Source organism: Rhinolophus ferrumequinum, chromosome 21, assembly GCF_004115265.2.
Source record: "Rhinolophus ferrumequinum isolate MPI-CBG mRhiFer1 chromosome 21, mRhiFer1_v1.p, whole genome shotgun sequence".
NCBI classification, from domain to species: Eukaryota; Metazoa; Chordata; class Mammalia; order Chiroptera; family Rhinolophidae; genus Rhinolophus; species Rhinolophus ferrumequinum.
Window position 1 is genome coordinate 12,794,218 of NC_046304.1, and position 22,832 is coordinate 12,817,049.

At 45.2% G+C, this 22,832-nt stretch overlaps 1 protein-coding gene across 2 annotated transcripts; it reads right to left on the reverse strand.

The window, feature by feature from the left end:
- Window positions 1–83: 83 nt before the first annotated feature.
- On the reverse strand, window positions 84–22,430 carry SCIMP (SLP adaptor and CSK interacting membrane protein). Of its 2 annotated transcripts, none has more exons than XM_033089161.1 (5): window positions 22,086–22,430; window positions 9,832–9,955; window positions 8,080–8,143; window positions 5,516–5,589; window positions 84–3,697 (listed from the first exon to the last, which is right to left on the reverse strand). In XM_033089161.1, exons 1-5 carry the CDS (start codon window positions 22,353–22,355, stop codon window positions 3,489–3,491), a joined length of 741 nt encoding a protein of 246 aa, XP_032945052.1. In that variant the 5' UTR covers window positions 22,356–22,430; the 3' UTR covers window positions 84–3,488. The 2 variants fall into 2 exon arrangements, with proteins under 2 accessions (XP_032945052.1, XP_032945053.1); XM_033089162.1 differs by lacking the exon at window positions 22,086–22,430 and adding an exon at window positions 17,171–17,202 and having other exon boundaries at window positions 3,489–3,697.
- Window positions 22,431–22,832: the final 402 nt, after the last annotated feature.

Below are 22,832 nucleotides of genomic sequence, written 5' to 3' on the forward strand. Positions count from 1 at the left end.
ATCCAGGTGTGAATATGTTTGACAAAAAGAATCAACCAGTTTTTCTCTGGGAGTGTGTAATTTGGTTGAGGTTTTATTCTGGGTATCCGTAATGTCCAACATACAACAAATATTTATTAAATGCCTACTATGTGCCAGGGTTTGTGCTGGAGGCTTGGAACATAGCAGTGAACCCCACAAGCTCCATCCCAAAGGAACTCCAGATTAGAAAGAAGAATGGAAAATTAACCCGGCAATCATAATGCAGAGGGAGAAGTGTTTCCACAGGGACATGTACAGGGAGTGGTGAGATCCCAGAGGAGTTTATTCATTCATTCATTCAATTGATCATTTATTCAACATGTTTATCAAGCATCTACAGTGCATTATGCCAGGAACAGAGAGAACAATGAGGGAAAGAGAGACACAGTCTCTGCCCTCATGTTGCACTCAGTCCAGTGGAGGAGAAAGACAGGTAGACAGGTAATTACAGCATGCTGAATTATGCTTATGAGAAGCATGTTTATGAGAAGAGAATGTCTAAGAGGGCACCAGAGCCAAATTTGGAGTGGTGAGGAAAGGATCTAAGCAGAGATGGGAGGGATCAGAAGGTGGAGAAGAATGTTCCAGACAGGGGAGAGTACTGTGCATATCCAGAAGGGCAAGAGAGACCACAGACAAGGTCATTTTAAATGGCCAGAACAAAAATATGGGCACTGTGGAAGTTGCAAGGAGGTGAGCAAGGAGAGGGTTGGCAAGATATAACTGGTGACCAGATCTGGACAAATCTTTTAACCCATATTAAGAAATCTGGGCTTTTTCTGAGGATATTGGGTAAAGAAGAGCTTTAAGCAAGGGGATAAAGTGGTCAGGTGTTCATGTTAGAAAACCACTGGCTGCCATGTAGAAAAGGGATTGGAAAGTGAGATGCCAGAAGCAGGAGATCAGTTGGGAGGCTACTGAAGTTCTTTTGACAAGTGCTGGTAACACCTGACCCAGGAGTGGCGATGGAGACATGTGGACTGATTGGAGAGCTCTTTGAGAGGTGCAATCAGTAGGAGGCAGGGAACATTGGAAAGGACTCCAGATAGTATGCTAGTTTCTGACTTCAGCAACAAAGAAGATAGCAGAGCCTGTGGGGGTAGGTAATTAGCTCCTTTCACTTTATATTGAACTTGAGGGGTCTGGGGGAGAGTCATATGGAGATGTCCTGGAGGCCACTCGGTCTGGAACTAAGGAGAGAGCTCAGCTGGAGTCTGTGATTGGAAGTCATCAGAATAGAGGGGCTCTGAGTCCATGGGCATTGGTGAGATCACTCATGAGAGTTTGGAGCAAGATGAGGGCAGGGATGGGGAGAGAATCAGAGGAAGACCAGAGACGTTTCAGAGAGAGGGGCTCACAAATCAGACTGAGAAGGACAGACAGGCAGGAGAGCCAGGAGAAGTCCCGGAAAGCAAGGAGGAATTAACATTTACCTGGTATTTGCTTTTAACTTTCATCATACCATGTTTCCCCGAAAATAAGACTTAACCGGAAAATAGGCCCTAGCATGAATTTTCAGGATGACATCCCCTGAACATAAGCCCTAATGCATCTTTTGGAGCAAAAATTAATATAAGACCCAGTCTAAGACACGTTAGATGATGAAGACTTACAGAAAATTTATAAGAGGAAAGCATACACGTGAAACACTTCTATCCATTAGCTTACTTTCTATAATTTGGGGAAGAAGTTTCTTCCTTTGGTTCATGGATCCCAGAGTTCCATAAGGCCATAGTCAGAGAACCAGTGGCCTAAAATAAGGAGGTACTGACAGAAAGCTAAAAGTCTCCCTGGAGTCTAGAGAGAGAGAACTGGTCTGGCATCAGCTGAGAGGAGAAGCTTGATATGGCAGGAACACACTTTCCATCTCTTGAGCAGGAGCTCAGTCCAAGAATCACTCCCAGGCTTTTCTACTGTTCATTGTGCTCTCCGAAAAGCTTGCTCATTAGCTGGATTTCTCAGGGAATGCTTAGAAATCAGCATCTTGTGAGTCTGGTTAGAAAGTGTCAAGCTCCGGCAGGCACACTGGCCCAGGTGGTTGGAGTGCCGTGCTCCTAACGCCAAGGCCACAGGTTTGATTCCCACATGGGCCAGTGAGCTGCGCCCTCTACAGCTAAGACTGTGAACAACGGCTCTCCCTGGAGCTGGGCTGCATGAGGAGCCAGAGGTTGGCGTGGGCTGCCACAGGCTACTGTGAGCTGCTGTGAGCCGCTCACCAGTGACTGCCTCAGCTGTGGGGAGTTCAAGGCTCATAATACAGCATGGGCCAGGGAGCCCAGGAGCTGTGTCCTGTACAACTAGACTGAGAAACTATGGCTTGAACCGGAGTGGGGTTGGTGGGAGGTGGGAGGGGGGTGAGGTGAGGGGGAGGCGGAAGAAGAGGGGGAAATGTGTCAAGCTCTAGGGCTCTAGCAGATTAACTTGAAAGAATAGATGAGCTTCAGGAACCTACAAAGCTGACATGGGTCTCGGTGACCACACTAGGGCACTTATTTAATAGGACAGAGGCCCACTTTCCTGGCATCTTACTAGCTGCAGCTCACCACACTAGAGTTTCTGCCTCCCAGACAGTGGGAACCATGATCTGGAAGGAAGGGTCTAGGCGCTGTTTGCATAGAACTTTATATAAGGGAGGAAGCAGTAATGGAAGAGGGAGATAAGCCCCCTGAACTCTCATCTTGCACCTGCCATTTAGTTAACCTTTTCTTTCCTGTTCCCCATGACGTTTCCTGGGGAAAACTACTTTTCCTACAGCCCAATACACATATTGCAATATGACACCTCTACGCGTAACTTCTGTCCTTTGGTCCAGAAGGTAACTTCCGTCTTCTGTTGTTCTGGTGCAACCAGGAAGCACAGGAAAAAACCTGGGTGAGAACTTGAATCTCTAAGGTCATTCTGGCCAACGTCATAGAGAGGCACTGGGGTTTGAGGTGTGAGTTGGTGAGGAGGGTTCACAAGAGCGAGCAAGCCCCACCCTGGAATAACGTACCAGGCTGACGCAGGGACTTGCGCACAAGAGCAGTCAGCTGTAACTACCACCCCGTAGGTGCTCAACGCAGGAAGTGGGTGGGGCTAGCTGGGAAAAGACCATATATGTGGGGGCCGTGCTGGGTGATGGGAGCCTGGGAGGATCTGCACAAATAAGCACCAAGCTTTAAGATCGCTTAGAACCACACAAACAAAGGAAGGAAAGGGGGTAGAGTGTGGAGAACAGCGTGGTTTTTCACGGGTGGGGGCCACGGAGCGCAGTGGTCCTCCCCGTGGAAACTTGCTCAACGGAAGCGCAAGGCCTGAATCCTCTCGCCTTCAGGGCTGAGCACGCATCTTTTGTGTGGCTCCAATCATTTGATGGTTGACGCTTCTTTATCTCAGGTTCAGGAAGTGTTTATCTTACAGAGCCTCATAACATTACCGCTGGCGGTCCAGACCGGGCACCTGTAGAAGTTCAACCGTTCTTGATAGTTTTAAAATAAGCTGTGTGAACCCTTTTCAGCTTGCCAAAAAGAAGAAACAGTGGTTTCAAAACGATGGTTTTCCATTTCTGCAGGGATTTCCACATCGTCATAGTCACATTCGGGCTCAATGTAGCTCGGGATGGAAACTGTCTTCTTATTTTTATCTTTATTTACCAATGAGTACATCGCTGTTGGCTCACTCGGGGTTTCCTGTGGGGCTAGAAAACACAAATAGGTTCTTACGTGCAAGGCTCTTCTGTGTGAATATATTTTTGACCAAGTGGCTCAGCATGGTTTTCATGGCTTTTGGTGATCCTCCTACTTCTTGGGGGACCAGATCCCCATTTTACAAAGTAAACAGGCACAGACACAACACAGTCTCAGGATCACCCAAGTGACTAAATGGCAAATGTTGGTCAGACGTCATGACTCCCATGTCCCTTTGCCTGACTGCACTGCAGTGGGAACCATGAAACAGAAACTCCGACCAGGAATTGACTAGAGCTAGTAGCCAAGAGAATAGTGTTGTGTCCGTAGATCCTAACTCCCCACCAGGAAGTGATGCAAATCATATTGCCTTTTTGGTACACTCCTCACAATGACTTACACCATTTTGCAAAACTGTTGCTAATTGTTCATGTGTAAATCTCTCTGCTAAGAAGGAAGGGGACAGTGGTGTTTTCAACAGGTGGAATTAGTGGAGAATGAGTACATAGCAAAAGGACTGAAGTGGCGAGGGGAAGGATGATAAAACAGCTCAGCTCTACCTTTCATGGAGACTGGAACTACCTCTCCCACAATCTCATCTTTTCCTAAGAAAACCTGAAAAACCGCTACCATTTCATTTCCTGCAGAGCTTTGCAGTTAGACAGATCTGAGTTCATGTTCAGGCTTTAGCAGTCACTAGCTGTGTGACCATGGGTAAATCACTTAACTTCTCTGTGCCTCAGTGTCCTCATCTGTCAGAAGCTACTGTACCTGTCTCATAGAGTAGTTGAGAAGATTAAATGAGCTAATGCCTGTAAAGGGCCTAGTGTGGGGCCTGACACACAGTGCGTGCTGAATAAATGTTAGCTGTTATTATTTATCCATTCAACCAAAACATTTGGATTGATTATCTAAGCTCCAGGCACTGTTCTTAGTAGTGGGTAAACAGTGGTGAACAAGACAAGAAAGGTTCCTATTTCTTGGAGTTTATAATCTAGTGGAGGAGATAGATAAATAAACAAATGAATAATAACTAAATAAGATCATTTTGATAATTGCCGTAAGTTTCATAAAGAAAATGAGCAGGATTGCTCTAGATAGAGTGCCCAGGAATGGCCTCTCTGAGGTGGGAGGTAACATTTGAGCTGACACTTGAAGGATGAGGTAAGGCCAGTTATGTGAAGAGCTTAGGAAAAACGTTCTAGTCAAGGGAACCAGGCAGAGTTTTTCTGATAGGAAGTGTGAGAGGCCCAGAGACACCCTCAAGTTCCTTTCTACCCATATTCCAAGCTGGGATTTGAATATGAATTTATTCATTGAATATCGGGAGCATTGGTACTTACTCAGCCCCTTTTAAACGTGTTCATCTCTTTTAAACAGGTTGCTTCCATCTTCAAACCCTAGTGTTACAGACTGACTGTGGCCCCCCAAAATTTGCATGTTGAAGCCCTAACCCCCAGTGTGGCTGTATTTAGAGATGGGGCCTCTGAGGAAGAAACGAAGGTTCAGCAAGGCCATAAGGATGGGGCCCTGTCCAATAGGATTAGTGTCTGTATGAAAAGAGACACCAGAGAGCCCTTCCTGCCTTGCGAGGACACAGCAAGAAGGCAGCCATCTGCAAGCCAGGAAGACAGACCTCACCAGAAACCAAATCGGCTGGCACCTTGATCTTGGATTTCTAGTCTCCAAAACTGTGAGAAAATAAGATACTGTTGTTTAAACCACGCTGTCTATGGTATTCTGTTATGGGCAACCTGAGCCGACTAAGACACTTAGATAAATCTGTTATCCTACCCTGAATGAGACTACTATCAGCAGAATATACTTACAAGCATCTTGTTGAAAAAGCAAGCCCCTGGGTGGCAGAGGCGGTAATTGAACTGGTGATTCATTGAGAATATTCCTGGAGAGAAATCAACAGAAGGAGTCGGTGTTTGGTTTTGACCATGCCCACTGCCAGTGGATTTAAAGGAAAACGTCAAGGAAAGTGAACAGGGTTGAACATTCGAAGCATAGTCTCTAAAGCCTGGAAGCATTGCTTTCCCTTTCTAGGTCTCACACCCCATTTATAACTGGCACTCTAAAGAAACCCCTTCCTCTAGCCCAGAGAACAGCAGGACTCGAGGGAAGGGAGTTGAAGCCCTGTAGCTTAGAGCATGGGGCATCCCTTCCTGGGCTCACCTGAGCTGGCGTAGCAGGAAAGATAAGCTCAAGCTGTATTTTGATTTGCAAAACAGACATACTCCTGAAGCTAACTGTATACGTACCATGTGGCAGCAGTTCCACTACTGGGTATATACCCTACCGGAACGCTTGCAGATGCTCACCAAAAGACATGTTCTAGAATGTTCATAGCAGCGCTATTCACAACAGCCCCAAACTGGACACTACCCAAATACCCACCAGCAGTAGAATGGATAAATTCATCATGGTGTATTCCCACAGTGAAATACTCTATAGCAATGAAAATGAACAGTCTATAACCACAGACAATGAATCTCACAAAAAACGTTAAGCCAAAGAAGCCACATACCAAAAAATACATACTGTATAACTCCATTTATATAAAGCATAAAAACAATAAAAAACCAAGAACTCGTACTATATTTCAGATAGTGGTTATCCTTAGGGTGTAATGGCTGAAAGGGAATGTAAGATGTTGAGGTAGGTGCTGGTAATTTTGTTTCTTGATCTGGCTGCCAGCTACCTGGGTGTGTTCTGTTTGTGGAGATTCATTGAGTTGTACTCTTACCATGTGCACTTTTATGTATTTCATATTCTATTTCAATAAGAAGTTTCAACAAAAAGACTCCAAACCAGCCTTCTTAGCTAGACACCCATCCCTTTATAAGTCCTCTGATTTCCAAACTGGTACTAGATTCTTCTGAGGCAAGTTTTGGCCTCCTCTATGGGATTAAGTCCCCCTGGGAATGCATAAGCATTTTTAGGTTTTTGAGGTGAGTGGAGAAGGGGACACGTGTCAAGAGCTCCATCAGTGGCCTCTCTCCACCCCTCCATGGCTCTTCCTAGGGGAGGAGGGAAATATTTCTGACTTCTAAATTTGGGGAAAATCCAGCTCTTCCTACTTTCTCTTCCAGAGCTGGCCTGACTGCAGAAAGCATATATTCTGCTTGGGTCTTTGCCACTCAGAGAAAGGGGCTGCCCTGCGGAGAAGACCAGAGACTCTCCAGGAATGCCTGTGCAGGAAAGTTCACCTGGTATTGAATTAGGAAATGCGCTTGTCCATGGAGAAGAGCTACATCCTGCAATGCCAGTTTCATTCTCAATAAAGGCACTATTTTGGTTACCTAGCTGATTGACACATTTGAATTGGTGGGGGGAAAACGCCTATCATTTGCTCGATCCCTTGAACCCCAGGAAAAGTCACATTAGAAAAGCATAGATTTCGTTTCAGATAGTTTGTGCATTTCAGAAAAAGCACTGGCCCCTGACCAGCTCCTGGGAGATAACCTCTAAGCTCTTAGACTATCCTGCCTGGTAAGAGTGTCTCTGCGTACCTGGGGCCTTGGGCCAACCAGTTTATGCTAACAAGGTGATTGATGGAGAGTATCTGCCTTTGTTTGCCTGGGGTCTTGGGTCAGGCTGTATCAGTTTGGCTTCTGGAGGGGCTGGAGACTGAGAAGCTAAAGTAGTCATGCCCACGCTCTGTGCCCGTATGACTGACCCCAATAAAAACCCTAGAAAGCAAGGCTCAGGTGAGCCTCTGTGGTTGGCCGTGCTTTGCACATGCTATTGCAGTTCACTGAGAATTAAGTGCTGTCCATGTGATTCCACTAGGAAAGGACAATTGGAAGCTTGTGCCTGGTCAATCCTGGTCTCCCCCCATACACCTTTTTCCTTTGTTGATTTTAATCTGTATCCACTCACTATAATAACCCATAACCTTGGATGTAATAGCTTTTCTGAGTCTTGTGAGTCCTTCTAGTGAATCATCCGGCCTAAAGGTGGTCTTGGGGACCCCCAACATGGATAGCAATCCTAAAGCCTCACAGATATCATAAAATACAAAAGTAAAGTGAATGACATATTTTTGTTCAGCACAATTACTTTTAGAGGACTACACTTTTTATCCACCTCAAGAAAAGAAGGGTAGACCTCACCCTGAGTGGTGGGCCCTGAACCCAGAGCCCAACCTGCGACCTCTAGCGAACTAGACGAGGTAAAGGAGGACCTGGAGAGTAGAGAAAGCCAGATGGTGCCTGCACCTCCAAAGACCTGAGACCGCTCCTCTTAAAGTAGGGAGAATTGGCAGACATGACATTTCATTGGCTGGTGGGCATTTAAGTCATACTAGCATAGCAGTGTAGGCACACGAGTGGAAGTGAAGAGGCAGTTCTCAAAATTGAAAAGCAGAAGGATTCCCCCTACTTACTCATACATCATTTCTTCATTTCTTGGCTTTTGTTTCCAGGGCTTGGCAATTTCCAGTTTCTTGCCTAAGGGGGAAAAACACATATTCCTTAAGGAAGAATTAGCAAAAGCTGTGATTTTAGAGCTCAGAAATCCTCAAAACTCAAGCGAGTTCAGGATATTTGGAAGAAGAACCACCAGGAGGAAACAGACTTAGGGACACAGAGCTAATAAGTGGTAGAGATAGAATTGACCCCAGGCCATCTGATTACAGAGCCTTTTTCTAGTTCAATGAAGGCAGGACCATGTGGGCTGTGTTTATTTTCTCACTACGTGCCCAGTATTACACCTGGCACGTAGTTGGCTCTCAGAAATATTGGTCACATGAATAACCAAAAGTGTGGTTGGGAGGAAATGAGATAAAGAATGGGAAAAGCAGTTTGTAAATTGTGACGTGCTGGGTGTATAAGTTATTTTTAATTATAACCTGCTTGTTAATAGGATTGGGTCAAGATAAAAGAGAATAGGAAAAGCTTTAATTCAGGGTCATATTTTTGTCCATATCTGAGAATGAAAAGTTTTAAGAAGTCAAATGGATAGAGGACTATAGGGGCCAGACTATTTTAAATACGTTTTGTATTTAAAAAAAAAGAAATTTACTGTCAAGGATTAGAGGGGGAAAAAAACATTGAACCGGGAGCCCAGCAGACCTGAGCTCTGGTCCCAACTCTGCCACCAACCCCTGTCAGACCTCAACCAAGGCCTCACCTTTCTCTGAATCTTAATTTTCCTATCTCTAAAAGGAGATAGAGAAGAATGACAAAAAGATGTCACTTCTGGTGCAGCCCAGACCTTCCAGCGCTGGGGGGAGCAGGATTCTGAGGCTGTGTCCAGAGGCAGCGGGAGGACCGGGCCTCGATCATAGCGGGATGCCTGCTCAGGGGCCTCCGAGGGAAGGTGGCTGGACCTCTCGGTGTACTCACCATCCCCGGGTGTACTCCAGGCTTAGGCCATTATGTAAAGGGATAAGATCTCAAGAAAACACACCACTGAACCAAGGATTTAATGTTTCTGGAGATGAGTTGTCAAAATGGAAAACCCATTTTTCCATAAACTTTAGAGATAATCTAAAGTTAGTGTTAATCACCAGGGAGCAGGTTAGTTACATCTGAGGATGCCAGGAACCTCTGGCCAAGGTGAACATAATACGAGAATTTGGAGTATGGTCTTAAAGGAGGCAATCATGGTGGCCAAACAGCTTGATCATGGATTGAGTGCATTTTTCACACCGCAAGATAGTTTTATTTAAACCACTGTATTAAGGCATGATTGGCATACAGAAAAGCTGTACGCATTTCATGTATACAAATTGATGGGTTTGGTATCATGATAGTTTTTGACATTCCATAGACTTGTGCTCTCTTTCCAGTGTCAGAGTTAAGATGCCGTGATCAGCAGCCACGTTGGAGAGAAAGCAGTGGAGCGTAGTGTGGTAGAGTGTGTTGAAACAGATTCTGCTCCCACCCACGCCCTTAGGGCTGGAAGAGTTCTTGGACATTAGTTAACCTCCCTCCCTTCGCTGTGCAGATGGGGAAACCCAGGCCCAGGGATACGAGTTAGTGGCAGGGCTTGAACTGAAATCCAGAATGCACGGACTTAATCCAAAGTTCAGCCCATACAGGCCCAGGATGAATCTTTTTGCTCTAAAGGAGCCCTAATGCACTGGCAACCACCCCTCTACTCCCTCCACCTGCCCAGGTGAGATGGCCATTACCTTGTCTAAGCAGCCGCCTGCAGACACAGTACAGGATGAGACCCAGGACCATAGAGACAACAATCATGACCACAGCCAAGATGATCCAGAAATTGGTCTTCCACCAACCCATTGCCGGGGGTTCCTGAGGAGAATGGAGATAGAGGAATGAGACATGAGTGAAAGGTATCCTGGGGTTGCAGGGGTAGTTACCTACCATGTTGTGTGAAGATGCATCTGCTTAGGGATCAGGCAGACACTGGTTCACAATCAAACCCTGCTGAATAGTAACTCAGGCAAGTCACTTAATCTCTGAGCCTCAGTGTCCTCATCCGCAATATGGGAGTGATACCATCTACTACTTCACAGGGGATTTGTGAGGGTTAGAAATAAGATACGAATTTCCAGGTATGAAACAAATAAGTCATGGGGATGTAATGTACAGCATAGGGAATATAGTCAATAATATTGTGATAGCTTGGTACAGAGTCAGGTGGTTGCTAGATTTATCATGGTGATCACTTCTTTAGGTATATAAATGGTGAATAAGTACGGTGTACCCCTGAAACTGACATAATGTTGTCTGTTAGCTATATTTTTTTAATAAAAATCTTTAAAAACAGATATCTGAACAAATTAGGTGCCAAACACTTAATTCAATTTTATTTACTTTTCAGTAGTTATATAAAGATGGAGACGTAGAGCTGCTGTCATCACATTGTTTCTCTGTCATTGTGATTTGAATTTAGAGTATGTTCATGTTATTTAAACTTCTGTACTATTACCCATAATTTCCTTCATAATCTGTGCTACTTCCAATTTTCTGGTAATAAAAATGATTATGGTATTCAGAGACAAAGTATCTGTCCAATATTTACACCCAAGCATCGTTAAATAGTTCCAATTTATTAAAAAAAAAAGGAATAAGATATGGATCGACTAGGCACTCTAGAAATGGAAGACCTATCACTGCACTTTCTTACACTGTCAAACATTCAGTGGGGGTAGGGAATGTCATTTAAAGCAATAATTGACTGGGGTTGTTTTTATATCATATGGGTAAGATAGGCTTAATTCATAGCAGGGAGACAGAAGAAGTTTTTTTTTGTTTGTTTGTATTCTAGAAAAATACCTTGATGGGTCTTTTTGAGTGTGACATGGTCAGAAGGGACAAGGGGAAGATGCAAAGAACACTGAGTTTGTCTGCATGAGGAAAGTAATAGAAATGTGGGGCCTGAAAGCTGGCAGACTACAGAGGGGGAAGTCTGGGGAGACGGCAGCAGCCGAGGGAGAGGTCAAGAGAGCAGATCTTAAATGTTCTCCCCACAAAAAAGAAATGGCAATTATGTGACATGATGGATGTGTTAACTAACACTAGGGTGGTGACCATTTTGCAAAATATAATTGTATCAAATCAACACGTCAAGCAGCTTAAACTTACACAGTGTCATATGTCAATTATATCTGAATAAAGTTTGGGAAACAAAGAAAGAAAATAAAGAAGAGAGAAGAAAGTTGGATCATCATAAGAAATTCACCACAGTGGAAAGTGACCAGTGTATTTTTAGGGCCATTATGTCTAATATTCATTCTTAAATTGTTGCCTAAATAACGCTGTGTTGTCATCTTCTGTTCCCATCAAATCTTCAATTAAATTGCACAACAAAAGCTTATATGAACAGAGCCTGGGGGAACATGACATATGTGCAGTGGTTTTCCAAACCAGGGATGACATAGGGGCAAGTAGAAAGAAAAGCAGCTGCCAGGCTCCAGGTGACAGTGGGAAGCAGGGTGGACTTTAGGAGTAGCCTCCAGGATTTCAGGGAGATTCGAGGGAGGGGCTGGGCTCCCCTCATGCATGGAATGCATTTTGCCAGGTCATTTGGATATTAAAGTAAAAAAACTATCGTTGAGGTCTGGGAGAGATCCTGGAATACCCTGTTTATGAGAGAATCAATGTCCTGTGTCACCATTTAGCCAATGGAAACCACCATGCATGTTGATATAGTGCATTTCTGACTCATGCTTTTGAGTAATATTAACAATGTCAACAGAGACCCAGGCAGGGGGCAGAGGCACAGGCGTAAAATTAGGCTGCTGCTAAAGCCATTATTACTACAAAGACCTTCTAACTTGGCTTACTATTTTAAAATGTGCATTACTGGCACCGTGTCTTCATTTGCTAAGTTGTTATATTACGATTTGGATTTTCAGTTCCAAATTCCGTTTCTTTAGTGAAGATTTGGCTTAATCAAATGTAATGTTCTCTGGCTATTAATAAAGTTATGTGTGACAAAATCAATCATGTATAACCAACACTCTTCTGTCCACATCATTCTGCAGCTTGCTTTTTTGCTCAACGTTGTTTTTGTCATTTTTCCATGTTGGTAGATGTGCTGCGGATTTACTCTTAAGAGAGCAAAGTGTCAGCTATCTGGGAGATCTTATCTGCTAGGCATGCAGTGGCAGAGGTTTTGTAGATCTCCCTATCAGGACACACAAAAGAAAGTAATAGAGGAAGAAGAACAAAGAAGAAAAGAAAAATCATGGAGACTGGAAACTTGGCTTTCAGTGGGGGCTGTGAAATTTGGTTTTCACCAGTAAGGTCAAAGGGCACTGGATTTAAGAAGCCACGACAAGCCACGACATATCAGAGGGCAGCCTCTTTGTCGAACAAATCTAAATTGGAATCTCATCTTCTTAGCTCTGGGAAACCAGATAGACAGATGGATAAACAGATAGATAGAATTTCTTCCCTCCATTTTCTCCTTCTCTTTTTTCTTATTCAAATGTGTGACTCTTGGTTCTTTGTCTAATGTTCCTCTCCTATTTTCTATCTCTTTGTCTTTTTGTTTTACTCTTGAAGGATTTCTCCAATATAAACATCATCTTTAGAGCCATAGAAGTAACTTCCATGAAAAGCCATAGCTCAGTTTCAAAGAAATTTCATCCTGATCAGATTCCTGGGGAAGAAAGAGGAAGTAGAATGATGTCAGCAAGTGGAACTATGAGTCACTTTTCAGAACTACACAGAGTGATAGATATTTTGCATTTTTGTTCTTACAAATCGAGTGCATTTGATTTGCCATCAGATGTTTCGAGTGTGTTCAGTGCACCAAGCTGTCCACAAGTGTTTTCTCATCTCTCACCTTATCTCATCCTCACCCCCACACCCTTTTCCAGACAGGAACTGAGACTGAGGTGAAATGACATGCCCAAGGTCCCCCACATAGGAAGGAGGGTGGAATGCTTTCTCTTTGTCACAGGTCTTCCTCTGTTGATATTAGTCAGAGTCATCAACCAAAGGCCAAATAGGGTTCAGGATATCTTACTTTAGAAGGAGCGTTGCTGTGGTAGTGATATGTGGTGTGAGAAGCCAAGGGATTCCCCAGAATGAAAGAATCCCTTCTTTCATTCACACTGCCCACAGTTGAGAATAAGCAACCCAAGTTCCCCACATCCTGGGACCAGAGAAACAGTCTTCCCCACGGACTGCTGTCTTTTCTACAGAACCAAGAAGCACTTGTCTTTTTGGGAGAGTGCTGCTGTGGGGGCGGCAAGAAAATCATATTTCATTCCCAGTTGGATGTCCTCTGGGCCACCAGGTTGGTTTCATGGCCAGGGTGCCACCAGGGAGCAGAGAGGAGCTCTGGGGAGTGATGGCAGAGAGTACAGCTGGGGGCGGGCAAGGCGGGGGGCGAACATGCAATGGCTGCATGATCAAGTTCAGACCCTGGAAAGGTGTGCCAGCTGAATCCCACGCGTATTGGCAGGCCTGGAGTAGATAAGATTGTGGAATGCAGGATGGCTGAGAGCTACTGAAGCATGGGGCAAAGAAGTGTTTGCATAAGAGGATGCTGGCTGTAGCTCAGTGATGTAACCGCATCTCTCAAGGGCCCACAAGGGACCTCTCAAGGGCCAGAGTCTTCATCCAAACACCACAAACTAGCTCAGCAGGAATGGCCCACTGATGGGAGAGTTGCCGTGGAAAGCTGTTCGTCCCTGTCTTTCCTCCTCCATCCAATACCAGGGAAGAAAGTGCTGGGTGGGGTGGGGGGAGCAAGTGGGTACTGAGGCAGCCCCACCCCTCTCTCTACTCCTTTCACTGGGGCAGAGGGGAGAGCTTTGGATCAAAGACGGAAGTTTTAAAATAAGCACGACTAAATTTTTAAAACTAAAATGAGTCTGTTTCATAATCAAAAGTAACTTAAACATTTTAGAATTGGGCTGAAATGTCATTGAGGGAGGCCACTCCCTCCTGGAACGAGGTGGAAGCCCAGGCAGCAGCAAAGTTTGGAAACCAACCATATTCGTTTCCTATGGCTGATCTAATAAATTACCACAAACACAGTATCTTAAACAACACAAATGCATTATCTTACAGATTTGGAGGTCAGAAGTCCAACATGATGTCACTGGGCTAAAATTAAAGTGTGGGCAGCGCTGTGTCCCCTTCTGGAAGGTCCACTGGAGAAGCCATTTTCTTATTCTTTTCAGCTGCCATAGGCCACACATGTTCCTTGGTTCCTGGCCCCTTCCTCCATCTTCAAAGAGCAATGTTGCATCTGACATGGGAAGGTTCTCAAGGCAAGACTCAGACTCAGAGATAATGCAGGGCCCTGTGAGCCGGAGTGGGGGCCCAAGGTCCAGTATAGACTAGAAAAGGGTAAGATGTGCTGTGTGGACCAGAACTTGTCCAGTCTCTAACCATAGGTCACCAGGTCCCAGGGCACGTAGGGTGGGTACAGGCGTAGGCATCCCGGATGTTGGGATAAGGTCAGGGAGTTGCAGGGCCTGACCTCAGATCCTGTCAACTGGGGGAGCATTTGGTGGACACCATGAATGGAAGAAGGAACAGGAACTATGGGAGACCCTTTAGTTATTACTTGTCGAGTTCCTTGGGTGTGTCAGGCCCTGAGCCAAGAACTTGAGGAATAACATGAATTCCCAGCCATGCCTGAACCTTGGTAATACCTGGGGAGCTTGAAAAACTGCTGCATTACATCTGAGGCTGTGATTGAGTGTATCTAGGGTAGGGCGTGGCCATTGGGATTTTGTTTGTTTTTAATAAAGTTCTCCAGCTGATCCTAATATGAGGCCAAGGTTGAGAACCACTGACATACATGTTATCTCTTAATCCTCATTATAACCTTTGGGGGGGCTATGATTACCCCCATTTTAATTTACAGATGAAACAGAACTCAGAGAGATTAAGCAATTTGCTAAAGCAACACAGCTAGTAATTGGCTAACTTCAGATGGCAGCTCAGGCCAGTCTGATGCCCAAGTTCATGTTCTCTGTACTCTGCCAGGCTAACACCAAGCCGATAAAAGTTTCTTTTCATTACAGAACTGAAAGCAGAACCCTTGTTCAAGAACTGACGATACTGGCAAGACCTCGGCTTTTAGCTGTGACTTGTTTCACATAATAATAGCCTCAATATGAAAATGTACTTTATAAAAGTAACATGCGTCATGTGCTAACTTACCATGAGTTTTAAGTACGTACTCTCTCTGCGCCATCTCATTTAACACTCACAACAACTCTGTAAGGCAGGTCATAATTATTATCCCATTTTACAGGTAAGAAAATGGAGACTTACAAGAAGTCTGCTCAAGGTTGCAGAGCTAGCCAGTGGAAAAATCAGAAGCCAAACCCAAGTCTTTCTAACTCTAGGGCACTAATTTATGATCACGAAGCCAGGGCCTTGGGAAAAGAATTAAAATGGAGATACGGTACCAGGGTCCTCCGTCCCTACTCCACTCCCAGTTCTGGTTGGTAGGTCTGGTGTGGGACTCAGGTATCAGCATTTTTAACAAGCACTCCAGGTGGTTCTCTGGCCTCAGGGAGGAACACTGCATCTGGCCAATCTGCAGAGCCCCTACCTGGGGCAGGTGAGAAAGCTGGAGCCTTGATCCCGGCAACAGTCATGGGCAGTAGCAGCAGAAGCTGGGTGGAGTGAAAGGCACTTAAAAAGACGCCTTGAACCCAAATACTTTTCCTGTCTGCTGGTCACAGTGCCTAGACTTTCATAACCCAGTCACTTCTCCAGAGCAAAGTTCCATGCTCCCTTCCATTTAAACTCATTTACCTGCATATGCCAGACACTGAGGAAGTGAAACTGATTTTTACTAGGGTGTGAATGATTTTATTGGATCCCCAGGATTCCTTACCTAGGGCATTGGCAGGAGCAGGGACATCCTAGAATCTTACCCAAAGTCCTTAGAGGTCGGTCATAACTGAGTACCATATAGGAATGGAAGTTCCCGCAGGACCAAGAAGGCCCAGGAAGACCCTGTTATCTAATCGTTCTCCCTGCTTGTCTTCCCCTCCCTACCTTACCTGATGCTCTGTGCTCAGGAGCTCAGAGCTCCTGTACCTTCTCTGCCTTTCTCCTCAAGCATCCTGCCCTCAGGACAGACTGAATCTCCTTCACTCTGAGACCTCCATGACTGATGACAGCTTCAGGGGAGCTCAGTGCGATGAAAGCCCAGAAGGCAAAGGAAGCCTGAATTTCTTTTTCTTTTCTTTTTTTTTTGGTTGTTAAATTAAAGTTTATTGGGGTGACAATTGTTAGTAAAGCTACATAGATTTCAGGTGTACAATTCTGTAATACATTATCTATATCTTACATTGTGTGTTCACCACCCAGAGTCAAAGCCTGAATTTCAACAAGAGAGGAAACTGAGGTTGAGGAAAGGTTGTATGTTTAACATACAGAGACTTCAGTGTGTTTATAAACTGTGAAGGTGCCAGGAGAGAGAACAAGAATGAAATGCAGGGATAGAAGAGAACAGGAACAAGATCTGAGGAACAGGGGAGATACCTTCACGGGCCCAGATGGAAGAATGAGCTTTTAAAAGGGAACAAGGATGGGGAGAGGATGTGCTGCTGGACGGAACCCACGGCTCACACCCAAAAGCTCCCATTCTCTCTGAAGTAGGTGTCAAAGTCGAAGGGCAGGGTGCTGGGTGGGGAGGGGTGGGAGGCTGACACACACCCTTTCCGCCAATATGTTAGGATCAATACACGAAATGTACTTTTTCCTCCAAATGAGCCCATATATTCTTACTGTGACAGCTGTCTCTTGGTTTATTTGTTCACTGTCTATCACACTGGCCTGTAAACTCCGTGACAGCAAGGGCCTTGCCTCTCTCTTTCTCAGTTTCCAGTGCCTAGGACACCTCCTGGGAGAAAGTGGGCACTCCATACGTATCTGTGACTATATGAACCAATGAGGCCCTGGCCTCCTTCCTCCACTACTGGCAGACTTCCCTTGCAACAAGGCAGGGTGGGAGGCACTTTGGATCCAGGCTCTGAAATTCGGGTACTGTGGATTCTAACCCCAAAGCCACCTCACCTGGACACGCGACCTTGGGCAGGCTCCCCGCCCTCCATCTGCCATCGCTGCTGGCATTGAATGGCTGACTGGGAAGCAGAGGCCGTGCAAGCATTTAGGAGGTGGAGTTCCAGCTTCTCTCTTGTTTCTCCCCATTCCTCCAGTAACCTAAGACATTTTTGTCAGTGAGCCTGTTGCAATTCTGAATGGTGTCAGAGGACAGCAGCTCAAAGCAACAGTCATCCAGTCCCAATTCTCATTTCCCCAAAAGACACATCAGGGGAGTCGGTGACAGAAATCACACTCAATAGCCATCATCAGGAATTCCAGAGAATGGGTTTATTTAGCGTTTGCTTTTTTAAAAAAACAACAACCGAGATTGTCAGAGGAAGAAATGCAGCTTACAATATGACGGCTACTGGTATATTCACATAAATGAAACAAGTTTCATAAAATGTCTCCACGACATGTGATGCAGCCGACATTTTCTCACCTAGTCCAGCTGATTTCATGAAAAAAAGTACTGAGTGTAAGCCCCTAAATTTATTTCACAACCCACTAACGGTCATGTCCTGTATGTTGAAAAACTTGAGTTTTTTCTCATGAAAAAGAAATGATCTGAAATAGCCATGAGTCCCCAAAGGAGTGGGTAGAATGTGTGTGTGTGTGAATTAGAGTTTTGGAATGTTGGAGTTAGAAGAGGCCTCAAAAAAATGTCTTGAGGCAGACTTGCAAACAGCTCAGCTGGAAGATGGGGAGATCTGAATTCTAATCCAGCTCCTTGCTATCTGCCACTAAGGGCTGCGTGGCCTTGGACACAAGTCTCTTTAGTTGAGGCCTGCTTTGTCCAAGACAGCAGCCACCGGCCCCAGGAGGCTATTCTATTGAGTACTTAGTGAGTTAGGTGGTTATTTGGAGCTGAGATGTAGTGTGAAATGCACACTAGATTTCAAAGACTTTGTGTGAAAAGCAAAAGGAAAAAATCTCATTAATAAATGTTTATATGGATTACATATTGAAGTGATAATATTTTGGATCTATTGGGTTAAGTAAAATGTATTATTAAAATTAATTTCAGGGCCAGCCTGGTGGCTCAGGAGGTTGGAGCTCCATGCTCCTAACTCTGAAGGCTGCCAGTTCGATTCCCACATGGGCCAGTGGGCTCTCAACCACAATGTTCAATTCCTTGAGTCCCACAAGGGATGGTGGGCTGTGCCCCCTGCAACTAGCAATGGCAACTGGACCTGGAGCTGAGCTGTGCCCTCCACAACTAAGATTGAAAGGACAACAACTTGACTAGGAAAAAAAGTCCTGGAAGTACACACTGTTCCCCAATAAAGTTCTGTTCCTCTTCCCCAATAAAATCTTTAAAAAAAAATTAATTTCAGCTTTTGTTCTTTTTATTCTCCCCTCTAATTGAAAATTTTCTTCCTCTGCCCTGTTCACACTCATATTCTGTTTTTTTTTAAAAAACTTTTTAAATTTATTAAGTGTGTTTTTCCAGGACCCATCAGCTCCAAGTCAAATAGTTGTTTCAATCTAGTTGTGGAGGGCGCAGCTCACAGTGGCCCATGCAGGGATTGAACTGGCAACCTTGTTAAGAGCACTGCGCTCTAACCAACTGAGCTAACCGGTCACCCCACACACTCATATTCTTAATATCAACCATCTGGGCATGTTGTATTTACTCAAAGAATGTGAAACTGTAAAAATAGAACGGAATTCAACAGGAGAATGGATAAAGAGGCTGGTATATTCATTCATACAATGAAATGCTAGCTAGAAATTTTAAAAAACGAATTCATGATACAGCAATATAGATGAATCCTTTAAGTGAAAGAAGCCAGATGTAAAAGAGTGCAACCTGTATGAGTGTCCTTATAGGAAGTTCAAGAACAAACTAAACTACTCAATTGCGATGGAAATCTGAATAGTGGTTTCAATGGAGGAGGAAAAGTGATTAAAAAGGGGTACAAGGGGACTTTCTGGGTTGTTGGAAATATTCTATGTCTCGTTTTGGGCAATGGTTACAAAGTATACCCAATTGTCAAGTGTACTGAACTGTACATTTAAGGCCTGAGCATTTTATTGATGTTAATTACACCTCACTGAAAAAATAAAAGTAAAAAAGAGAATGAACTGCGGTTAAAGTACTTAGCTGGCTGGGCAGAGAATAGCTTGCTGGTGGGAACTGGAGAATGTTGAATTCCTCTGGGCGTTGGGTAGGGAGGGGGACTTGGAGTTCTGGGGGAGAAGAAAACGAGAAGGGGTGGGAGGAGGAGAGGAAGGGGAGCCAGCCAGATGGTACAAAGAGGGAGAAGCAACTGACAAGAAGGTGTTCGGAATGGAGGGGCCAGGACATTTTAAGAACAGAGCTGTCGTTCGAATTGCTGCTTTAGAAACCTCTCCTGTGTCCCCCGACCCCACCCCATCTTTAGTAAAGTCGATTGCATCTGCCAGTGCTGCAGGGTTTTATTTTGTTTTGTTTTGGTATTGCAGGGAACCAAGAAAGGGGCTGAGTTTCACCCCTGGGTCAGTGCAGTATGGGACAGAGGCTCACCCACAAGGTTTGGAGGCAGTGCTAACCACGGGAAAGGGGTGGCCTCCTGGAGACCCCACCGAAGTCTCGGGAAGGGCTTTGTACTTGAGCAGGTCATGGGATGAGGGTTTGAGCTGCTCTCAACCTAGATCTCAAGTGTCTGGGAGACTGTAGGTAATATTTAGGCTAACACTAGCAAGTTAGCATGAGCATTTCTTGCCTGAATTCACCTCTAGTTCCCAGATTGTCACTGCCCATGCTCAGTGAGGGCAAGTTCCCAGCTGACCTCCTGGCTGATGTCAGCACCAGAAATGGCCATGGGGATAGTTGATGGCAACTTAAAAGCCAAGTGTGCCTGGGGAAGGGCAGGGCAGTGTAATTAAAAGGAGTCCAGCCTCTCTTCTCCCTCTCTCTATTCTCCCATTTCTGTGAAAGGCTAAATACAAATCCTAGAGATCTAAGGAGAGGGTGAGCTGAACATGCCTTTTTGGCCATGCAGAGCCATACTGGCTGCATGCACTTCCTTCAGTACGGTGGCGTGTCACACTATTACTCCCAAATTAACCTTGTAGTCTGATTTATTTCCTTATGGGACTCGACTCTGTTCATACGTGATCCCCATTATAGTTTATTGCTCCCCTGGCATATTTGTCTGCCCACAGTTAGAAACTACATCAATTTGCTAGGAAAAATTAAAAAATAATGATAAAATCCTATTCTGGTAAAGTTGTGGTGAAACAGATCCTTCTACATAGCCTTTGGCTGTATACATTGACTTAAAAAAAGTTTTTTTTGAAAGCAAATGGTAATGCACTTTTAAAAACGGCACTTCAGTCTAGATCAACAGCAGGCAAACACTCAGGGATTGGGAAGAAAATTACAGAAGGGCCACTTGATGGGATAGGATGCAGCAATCCAGTGACAGGAGTAAAACATCATGAGAGGGACAATTGGGAAATCGCATAAAATGAAAAAAGCAGAATACAATATTGTGTTGCCACATTGTCACCTACCATTACCTGAGTATGTGGCTGGGACAACTGGGAGAAATCACAGAAAACGCATTTTGATTTTTTAGTGTGTGAGAGCAGGAACCTTCTTTCTCTACCATTCCCACCTCGCATGATGCATAAAACAGACACATGCATAAAACAGGCATCACATCTTAAAAGTGCTTCTGCTTCCTGCTCCCAAATCAGTCTCTTTTCTAGTATCTCTGAGGTATTCGGTGGGAAGTGTTCCCCCTTAGCAGAACCTTCCAGATTACTCAAGCTTCCTAGTACGTTTATCCCAGGATGTCTACAACCCAGAAGTCCTTCCTTGGGTTCAACCAAATTGTCTCTTGCTATTGCTTACTTTTCTTATTTGTTTGGTTCTAAGAATGTGGAGGAAAACTCAAAACCTGTCCCTCAGTGGCTCTCTGGCAATAATGCTGGTGTTGTTAGTGGGTGGAGGAGACAGGGATGCCTGGGTCCTAATGACAGCTTGTATTTCTATTTTAGAGTGTTTTACATCAGTGTAAAACAATGATAACTTTTCCAAATATCTATACTTAGGAAAAAAGATTAGAAGGCAAAAAACAAGCTCTTTCCCACAGTTGTTGTGAGATGGTAGAAATTAGGGTCATGGTTTCCCTATTTCTCTGCAGTTCTCCAGTTTTCAGAGGGGGAAAAAGATCCTTAAAAAAAAAAAAAAAAAAAAAAAGGAACTCCCAGGCCTTGTCTTCTCCAAGTTCAGCAATTTCCACTTTCGATGCTCCCTCAGAGCTCAGTATGTGTTAAGGGGCCAGGAAAGGGAGTGGCTTTCTGGCAAGTGATGTGTGAGAAAGTGGAAGTGGAAGCGACAGAGCAGAACCCAACAGTGATTTTTTCCAGAAGTCACCTTGATCCCAAAGCCTGTGGAAGGCAGAATGCCTTTATAAATAAATCCCCGAATGCCAGAGACACAGTGACAAAGACAGCTGGGCTGGTGGTGTCCTAGGTTTTTCATCCAGCTGCTCCAAGACGTAGCCTGAAGTTCACACAGTCAAGACAACTCCACCCCTGCCTCCAGCACCGACCCTCTCACACAAGGTCCTCTCACATAGCAGTTACCGAAACTCACCATGAGGATCCAGGGTGATAGATAACAAGCCTTTAGCAGCGCACGTCTAAGTCTGTCATTGTTACTTCGTACTGAGACGGAGGCTTCTTCATCACCCCTACACACACACACACAAGGAAATGGAGGCCCAGGGAAGTGCAGTGATTCTGAGGTCACCCAGCCAGTGACCGCCAGAGTGGATTCTACAGGACCAGTGTTTCTCCATCCCCACCTTGGTCATACCAAGGCCCCAGCTACAACCCCCCAGCCCAAGTCCAGGCAGCCACTCACACCAACACATGCTCAGATGCTTACCTGGGTCGCCAGGGGGTCTATATGCGACAGGCGGAGGGGACAGCAGTGTCCTAAGTGCTGTGGCTCAGGCACAGCTGATGACAGGCGTTCCTCGCCCACAGGCCTTCCACCCACCTCAGAGCAGCGAGTGCCAGACTGACCACACTTCCCCTTTCTGCTCAGCCCACAGGGAGAGGCCCAGGCGCCACCATCACCAAGCAACCAGTCCATTTTCCAGCGAAGCTGACTCCTAAGAGTTTGCAAGAGCCAGAATCTTCTTGCTGCCCCCATATTCCCAAACGGCCCAACAGAAGCCCATCCCAGTGGGGAGGAGTCAGGCCCCTGGTGGAGACGTGGCAGTGTGTAGGGGGGAGCGGAAGGATCCCCACAGAAGAGCCTGCCTTGAGCATTCCTGGAGCTCCAGAGGAGTGAGAGGAGCCGGACTCCCAACAAGAGACAGACCTGGGTAAGAAACCCAAGTGTGACCAACACCGCATCCCACAAGGGCTGCAGCTCTTGTGAACCCGGGGAACCCTGGAACTGCTAACCCGGCTTCTGTAGTGAGGGAAAGGCTCCTGTTTCTAAGGGTGTGTAACAGGCTGCATCAAGAAATGGGTCCAGCGGGCCATTCTGACTGCATTGGGTTTTTCCCTGCAACTCTCGGAGGCAGAGTTCCCGGCAAGTCTCACAGCCTCAAAATGGGGCCAACCAACCAAAATGAAACCAATCAACCATTTTGTTGAACTGACCGCTCTGATGGGCAGGTCA

Excerpts from the sequence above, each read along its gene's own strand:
- SCIMP (XM_033089161.1), bottom strand. The coding sequence starts at position 22,355 with ATGGGGGCAGCAAGAAGATTCTGGCTCTTGCAAACTCTTAGGAGTCAG. Across the intron at positions 8,144-9,831 it reads CAGGCGGCTGCTTAGACAAG|GCAAGAAACTGGAAATTGCC; the intron begins GTAATGGCCATC and ends TTTCCCCCTTAG. Across the intron at positions 3,698-5,515 it reads GCTTTTTCAACAAGATGCTT|CCCCACAGGAAACCCCGAGT; the intron begins GTAAGTATATTC and ends TGTGTTTTCTAG.